General features: G+C 33.9%; 1 protein-coding gene across 1 annotated transcript; it reads left to right on the forward strand.

The window, feature by feature from the left end:
- Positions 1-2,724: 2,724 nt before the first annotated feature.
- LOC108380620 (dihydrolipoyllysine-residue acetyltransferase component of pyruvate dehydrogenase complex, mitochondrial-like) lies at positions 2,725-3,138 on the forward strand. The gene has a single exon (XM_017637014.1). The coding sequence runs from the start codon at positions 2,842-2,844 to the stop codon at positions 3,079-3,081; it is 240 nt and encodes a 79-aa protein (XP_017492503.1). The 5' UTR covers positions 2,725-2,841; the 3' UTR covers positions 3,082-3,138.
- The last annotated feature ends 5,763 nt before the right edge of the window (positions 3,139-8,901 follow it).

Here is an 8,901-nt window from a genome sequence, read left to right on the forward strand (position 1 = left end):
TTGTCTCACTTTTCAGTTGGTAATCTCGTAGAGTGCGATGAGTTGCGGTAATAGCACATACATACATACATACTCAATTTTGGCAGTTTTTCACAAGCTGGCACTAGACTGCCATCAGACACAACTGAGAATTCGTCGGATTTGCTATGCGGCGTGTCGGTAACCTTTTCACTTTCCCGTTGTTGCACACAACTGCCTTCTTCCTCTCTGCTATGCGACCGGGCTCAGCTGCTGTTGGTTTCAAAGGCCATAAACATATACAGACAAGTCCCTGCAAAAAAAATTGTGAGACTAATCTCTAAAGAGAGTATTACGATATTACTCTCAATCGGGTACAATTGGGCATTAATTAGTCGCAACTAGTCTCATACGGGTATAATTGGAGATCAATTAGTCCCCGATTCATCGCTAACGGGTATTATTGACGATTTAATGTACGCACTTCCTCAATGAAATTTCATGTGCGGCGTTGGCACAGAGAGAGAGTATACGTTTAACAAAACTGTGAACCTCGGGTTCGAATCGCAGCTGGCGCAAAATTTTTATTTTTATTTTTTAAAAGTGACTAGTCGCATTTTATAAAGGTGAACAATTAGTCTCTTCCCCTCTCTCCAACAAAAGATGAATATTTATAAAAATATAGTAAAGGAACATATTATTACAATAGCTTACATCATCTTCAAAAATTTATAGTATAGGCCAACTTTGAGTCGTTCAACATGGAAACAATACCAATTTTTTCAAAAAACTTTTTCGAAATTTTTTCCGAAAAACATTTTTTTTTTTGTACTTTTCGCAATTATTTTTTCAAAAATCGACGTCATGGTCGACATAAACAAAGGTATTTATGTGCCTTTTACAATAATATATAATTTGTGCTCCATAACATCTACATTAATCCGATTTTCACTATCTTAGACTCAAAATTTACTGTAATGATATATCTTTTGTTATTGATTTTCACAAATTATGAAAAAAATAATCAAATAAAATAGTGTAGTTGATTGAAAGTCCCACTAATAATTTTCAATGAAAATGGGCACAATTTATATATTTTGGTAAGAGGCACATCAATACCTTACGAACTGTAAGTCGCTCACGTTGATTGGGTGATTTTTTCATGAGATATTGAAGAAAAGTTCCGAAAAGTACCAAAAAACACTTTTTGAAAAAATCCATCTCTGTCTGTTAATTTTAAAATATCGTTCAAATGCGGGACATATGCGGGACACTTGGAAAAAATCAGTACATTGTAAGGTTTTTCTGTTTTGAAAAACTACGCTGGACCGACCTTTGAATAACAGTACGGTCCTGCAAAAAATAGAACGGATGGTCACCGTATTTATATTTGAATTTTGTCCAACGCAATGCTGCAGTACTTAAGTGCGTTGCCGACGCAGCAGACCGAATAACTGATATGTATTTTTTTGTAGTAGTGGGAGAAGCAAGCACCAACGAAGTGTGCGCTTATGATGGCATCGTCAACGGTTCATAAAATCTTTAATGAGTTCATATTTCCTTTTTGAATTTTTCGAGCTTTCGCTTGTTTTTGTGTGTAGTATATATGTTACCGGCCAAACCCGATCTTAAGGCAAACTAATTTTTCCAGGGCGAATCTAGTTCTATTTAGATTCGATACATCCGTCTAACCCGAAATCAAGTTGGACGCAACAATATTGTGGACTCTGTAGTTGGAGTTGGAGTGCTCAAAACAAGTTTGTCCTAAGATCGGATTCGGCCAGTAACATATAACATAACATAATCAGTGTGTACTACACACATGTGTATCGGTAATGTTTTTTTTTTTTTTTCTCAGCAAAATTCTCCTATACCCACGTACATATACATATGTAAAGCTGTACATCTTCTAGAATTTTCCTATTCTCAAATTTTACAACCACTTTTGCAGTTTCAGCTTGCTGTCGTCTCTCCTTTCTTGCGCCCTTGCAAATATCATTGTAATTTTTTTTTGTTGCTTTGCTTTTGTTTTTGATGTCGGTTGGCCGTCACTTATGACGGCTCTAGTGGCTGCATTAGTTTACTGAGTTCATTAGCAAAGTTAAGGATCGTTAGGGAGCTCTACTCGCCCTCGCCCTGCTGTAACTCCTTCAATTGCTGTCATCAACCCTTTTAGTCCATAATTCTTTAATGTACTCGTAGGTATTCTTACTGGCATGCGACCACAAATGTCAGCGTGTGGTTGGCGGTTTGTCTGGCGCTGAATGTAAGTATGTAGTGTTTCATGTGTGTGAGTGTCTTTTTTTGGTTATCTTTTGCTGCCCTTCGACAAGGTACTTCTTCCCTTTACTTTTTGGTAGTTGCGACCAAAATTTTTGAAAGTGGATTAATTTATGTTAACTAGAATTAATTTTAAAGCTATTTTTAAGAGAGACAATATAAGGGTCATTAAATTTTTACGATTTTAGTTATATTTAATTATGTTTTAGCACCTGCTTATTGAACTAGAATCCTATACCCATATAATACAAAGAAAACATCGGGATTAACAATACTAATGCTCAGCCTATGCCTAAGTAGATAGATAGCTTTCAAAAGTCATGCACAAACCGATATAGTGGAACCAACAGAAGTGAAACTTCTTAGGCGGCGGTAGCGCAAAAACTGAAAATGTTACATGAGTAAGCGTGGCGCAAGGTGCCGGAATCCAATTCTTATTAGATGGAGAGCGTGATAAGACAATTTGACAATGTCTTTAGTGCCGACCGCAAAGGCGTAGTCGACATTTCGCAGGAAACGAAATCGTTAGCTGCCACGGCCAGAGAGAACAAGTTGAAACCTCAGTAATTCCAAGGTGGAACAGTTTGTGTATCGAACCTCGTCATGATGGGCGTATCTCAATTCTGTGCCGTTACAAATCCGCCACAATCCTGCATTTTGGCAATTGGCGCCACAATAAAGAAGCTTGTCATAGACCCCGATAGCCTGAAAGGTTTCCGTGAAGTCAGCGTTATGAACGTTACCTTAAGTGCAGATCATAGAACTGTTGATGGCGCTGTTGCTGCCAAATGGCTGCAATACTTCCGTGACTTCATAGATGACCCAGAGACAATGATCCTTTAAGTTTAGCATCTCGAAACACCTTCATATAATACACTCGCATTCAGTTAAACGTAATTCATTGTTATGACCAGCGCGTGCGCTCTCGCCATTCATATCCCTGATTGTGTTGTGCTGGCGCTTTCTGCCGTTTCGGTCTACAGTACTTAGCGTACATATGTATGTGTGGGGGCGATTATGTGAAAGTTCTTCTGTCTTTATTTTTTAATTCCAACATAATTGATTTTGAATCAGCTGATATGTGATTGATTTATGAAAATATATTTTTATTTTCTGGTAAAATTTTTTTTAGTTTCACTTTTATTTCAACAAAAAAAAATTTTGATTACAAGAAAAATACCGATAAAAATAAAAATTGTCATAAAAACAGGGTTGAGATCTTTTGAAATTCTTGCCCGTATTGTGTTTGTAAATGAAATATGAGTGGCATTGTGCTACTATGATAGCACAGCCGAGTAATCATAGCCAACTTATGTACAGTAGTCGAAAAAATTATATCCGCACCAAATTTTGACAAGTTTTAAAATATTATTTTTGTTGTTATTTAATTTCGATTAGTTTTTTATAGTTCGTTCTTTACCAACATCCGTATAAATAAAAGTTTAAAGGCAATGTCACACGATTGGGTATTTGCCAAAATTTGGTGTAAATCGTATCACAATTGTTTGAACACCCAAAATATTTTTCATTATCCCAATCACAAAAATTAATTTTTTGAAATTTTTCAATAGAACATCGCTGTATTGTACCAATCTTTTGACTACAAAAAAAAATTGTCCCATTTTTTTAGCAATAGCCTAATATAAAAATTTACAAATCTGTACATATGTACCAATCGAGTGACACTGCCTTAAAAATGTATGCAATTTAAAAAAAAAATTCTACAAATTTTCGTTAAAATTTCAAGTTTTTTAATTAAATTCTGAGTATGCAGTTTTGTAGCCCATTGAATTCTAGTAGAATAAAGTACACGTTTCAAATGGCTAAAAATGTCGATTGATTTTTTAGAATTTTTATAAGTTCGAAATTTGTACGAAAGTTTGTTAATTTTTTTTTTAATATTGCACAAATGAGTAGTCCACTTGCAAATAGCGTTTTGTGATTTTATAATAGTGAGCTATGAATTAAAAAAAAACGTCAACAACAACAAGTAACATCCAAATTGTATATTTCTCTTTATTATCTGAAAATTTGGATAAACAAGAGCCTAATAACATTAAAAAACAATATCGCAGTGTGGTAGTTTTTGCAAATTTTATATATTAAAATTGAATATAGCGAGTTTTGAAACAGAAACTTTTACATAGCTATCTTTTTTTTAGCTTTTCGTGTTCGCTCTTCCATGAAGATTGGTCTGCTTCTTTTTTACGACTACTCCACTAGGCACCGAAAGTACCAATTTTTTTTTTGCAGTTTTCTAAGTTCATCAGACGATGAAGACGTTTGAAAATGTATAAATACATACATAAGTATTATAGCGATTTTTGCATTAGTAGTTAACATTTGATGCTATTTTTTCAGAAAAAAGAAAGATTTTGCACTGTATTGTTAGTGGACATGAAACTATTTTAAATACTGGTACGTTACTCACCAAAAACTAAAAATCTAAAAAAATCTACATAGCGCCTTTGCAAGTGGACTGCTCACACTTGGATACATGGATTTCCACAGGTTTTGTTAAAGAACGAACTATATTTTTATTGAAAAAAAAATAAATATTCAATAACAACAAACAGAATACGTTAAAACTTGGCAAAAAGTGGTTCGGTTGTAATTTTTTGAGCACTGTATGTATTTTTTTTTATATCTTTAATTGGACCTTCACATTGTACATAAAAAAAGTATATAACAAAATTAAGAAATATATGCCTTTTTTTGCATTTTTTAAAGCTCATTTTGCCTTTTTCATGTTTTTCATGTTTTAGGGTTGGCCCTACGGCCTTGGTGGTAATTTAAACAAATAATCCATACAAGTGTAGAGAAATGAGAAATGAAATAAAAAGAAGGAAGTATATAGGAAGGAAGGAGTATAGAGAAGGGGGGGAAAGAAGGAAAGCGACCTCCCATTTTGCCACAGGGCAAAGACGAGTTCGAATTGACGTCGCTCTGGCAAATTCGTTTGGGTGAACTCGAAACGAAGTCGTTTTTTTCCATACAAAATGCAACGTCGTTTTTATTTTATGACTGGGTGGTTTCCTTATTTTTCTTTTTAAGAAATTTAACATCCATCATGTGTACGCTGCTACACACGCCTTTCCTTTACAATATTTTCATATTTTTGTTATAATTCTATTCATTGCAGTGCTGTTTTATATATGAAAGAAAACGTGTTCAAGAGTTCTAGTGCCATCGGAAAATCCTAGCTTTAAAACACAATGCAGCTCTGCACTTGACGACATAAAAAGTGAAAAGCTATTACTAAACTAAAAAGTATAACATCGGTATTTGCTAACGAAAAATGTTTCCAAACACTAACACATACCAGCTCGCGCATAAATTAAAAATTGTATGTTTAAAACTTGCCTCGGAAAATGCGTAATGGCGTGCGTGTCGGAAATTGGAGTTTCCTCTTCCTGAAGTAAATTAAATTGCATTCTGCCAGGTGCATGCATATGCATGTAGATTTTGTAGTAACATTGCACAATCCTAAAATTTTCCGCAATTTACAACAACAAAAAAAACTTCCTCGCCTCTGACGATAAGTTATGGTGCATGCAACTACCGGTGGCGGTGTATGCCGATAATGATTAGATGGCGTTGCAACATAGGCGTAGCTAAATTTACTCGATCATATTTTATGAACACGCAAATTCGTATGCATACTCACACACATATACATTTATATCTATGGATATTAGACTGATTCAAAAAAATCTACACTTTTTTTTTTTAACCACCTCTTCCGGGGGGATGTTAATAGATGCCTGTTGAAAGCGAAACCCTTAATATTAAGTTTAAAAGGTCGCGCCTCGCGGATTTCTTTTTTCATAAAAATTTTTTTTTTCAAATTTGGAGTCTGTTTTCTCTTCCTTCAGTTACACTGTGCCACAATTTTATGACAACTCGAACCAGCCCGGAATTCGCTAATATTTTCTGAAAGTATACATAGCCAGTAATAAAAAACTCGATGGATTTGCAAAAGCTAGCTTGTATTTTAATTTTATAGCAGTATTTAATTAGTCTTCAAAAAAGTGAAAAAAATGGTTGAAGTAAATGCCTGAGTGAAATTACAGGTTAAAAAATGGTTGAAGTAAATGTCAGAGCGAAATTAAGGGTTAAGACATATACAGTAAAATGTCATTGGAAAAATTTTCGTTGGATATTTTAACCCATTAGCTCCCGCCTGAAAAGAAAGAAACCCCGCAAATAGCAAATTTGGAAGTTCGTTAGAGGATTGATATATGTATTCAAGCAAATCAATCTTCGGAATATTTTACTTTACTTTTTTACCAATGTAAAAGTCTCTAAAATATTAAAATTAAAAATCAAAAAAAAAATTTTTTTAACAAATTTATTATTTCTTCTTGGCATATATTTTTTTGTTTTAGTTTTATAGAGACTTTTACATTGGTGGCATGTAGTTTTTGGCTGAGAAGACCCCTAGTGAAATTAAAAAGAAAAAACAAGTGATTTATATGGAAAATAGAAATCCGCGATGCGCGACCTTTAAACTTAATATTAACCCTTCNCCCTTCTGCAATTATTGGCTCGAAATGACCCAATTTTCATGAAACAATTCTTTAGTTACAGAATTAGTTAATTTTAAACAAGCCTCGGCGTTGTTTTAATTTTTGTTTTTTAATTTTTTGTTTGTTTTCTAGAATTCGACAGTGCTTCTGGGTCATTTTGACCCAAACCATTATTTAGAATTTAAGGGCAACTATGAACCGGTAAGCATACAGCACTTGCCGATAAAGATTCTGCATGTGATAAATAAAATATTAACGGAATTCATATTGAAATATCGTTTTTTTTCTTTCTTCAAATTGACTAATTTCTATTATTGAGCCAAAATGACCCGAAACATTATAGGAAGTGGTAAATTCCCAAACAGTGCCGAAGGGTTTGAGGGTTGCCCTTTTAACAGGCATCATGTGAAGTGGTTATTAAAAAAAAATTTCAATTTTTTTGAATCAGTCTAATGGATACGTTTGGATATGTATGTATATATGAATAGCTTCATACACTTATCACTGGCTAGACCGTTATAGCGTTGGAAAATTCCCATAATTTTAACAGCGACTTCCGTGTTAGTTCATAGGTTTTTACTATTTTGCGTGCATGTGCGTGTGCTCTGCGCTCTTAGCCACTTTAACCGCGTCAAATTTCGCCCATTTGGTTGGCTTTCACCGTTTGTGGCTAGCGCAACAGCAGCATAATTCACCACGCGCACAGTGGTGAATTTTCGTTTATGTATAGGTTTTTTTCTTTAAATATACATAGGTAGTACAACAAATAAAACTTTTCATAAACATATTTTTTCGTAGGTTAGGCTTCCGAATTCCTGCCTTTCGGCACAGAGAACTCTAAATACTTCCGAATTAAAAGCGGAAACATGACAGGTCATATGAAGGTTCTAATGAAATTCACAAATGACGCCATAATTCACATAAGCGACGCAAAACTAGGAATTTCACGGTATCTTTTAAGTAAACCCTTGCACCAAACCCGGAGTTAAAGTTTGGAACACTGACGGATGAAAACTTGAAGATGGAAAAACTGGAGCTGGTACATTTGGGAAAAATTTTGAATGATTGACACCAATGGGCAGCTACCCCACCATTTTCCAAGCAGAGATTCATGCGATAGAGATCTGTGGCAGAAAATAGCCCCGGAAGAGGCACAAATTCTGAAAATATCTGCATTACGTCGGACAGTCAGGCTAACTTGCTAGCGCTGAGGCCCCACATAATAACATCAAATTTATTTAGTGTACGACAGCCGGAGCATTCTTAATTCTCTTGGAAGCAAGAGTACAGTATGACTGGGCTGAAATTTTAAAGATATAATTATTTCAAAAAATTATTTTAAAAAATTAGTGAAATGTAGATCAATAAAATACCCACATTGAAATGAAAGAGAAAATTCTGTAAAATTTAAAACCACTAAAATTTTTGGTTTACAAGAACAACAGCTAGTGAAAATGCGCTTTTAATTAAATCTATTTTTAAGCTAATAAAGTTTGAGGACGAATGTTAGTTCGTTAAATTTTTCAAAAATAAATGTTGAAAATTTTTAAGGATATTGAAGGACAAAATATTAAAAGGACCTTTTCCATATACATTCGTCCTTATGCACCAAAAAAACTTAAAATTTTTTTTATTCTATAGAATTTTGTCTTTTATTTTGCTGCACACATTGTTAATCTATACTGCACCGAATTTTTTAAATTATTTTTTGAATCAATCAAACTTTTTAAATTTCAAAGAGCTTTAAAAAAAAATGCTAACTTCAGAGAGAAGAACTAAATACGCAATTTTACTATATTTTGCCCATAGTTTCGCGTATATATTCATTTTTGTGCGTATAAAATTTACTGTCGCACGGTGTAATAGTTGTGCGACTAATGGCGGGCAGAATATTTATTTTTTTTCTAATTATTTATAGTTTTATAAGTACTTTACTAAAATCACTAAAGCACTTCCAAGAACTACATTTCAATTTAAGTTGTTTTGGTAGCTACTACTTTAATCAGGTGAAGCGAATATGCATCTCCTGTCATTCCGATTAATCCAAGCATTTTTGTGTAGAAGTGAATTTTTGTGTATCGTCGTGCGGATGTACATACATAAATACATATTTACATTACTGTGATGACGACGG

This window comes from Rhagoletis zephyria, unplaced genomic scaffold (genome assembly GCF_001687245.7).
Source record: "Rhagoletis zephyria isolate East Lansing unplaced genomic scaffold, Rhagoletis_zephyria_1.1 Rzeph_scaffold_19827, whole genome shotgun sequence".
NCBI lineage: Eukaryota > Metazoa > Arthropoda > Insecta > Diptera > Tephritidae > Rhagoletis > Rhagoletis zephyria.

Bases quoted from the DNA above. Each gene is read 5' to 3' on its own strand.
- LOC108380620 (XM_017637014.1), top strand. From the start codon at position 2,842: ATGATGGGCGTATCTCAATTCTGTGCCGTTACAAATCCGCCACAATCC.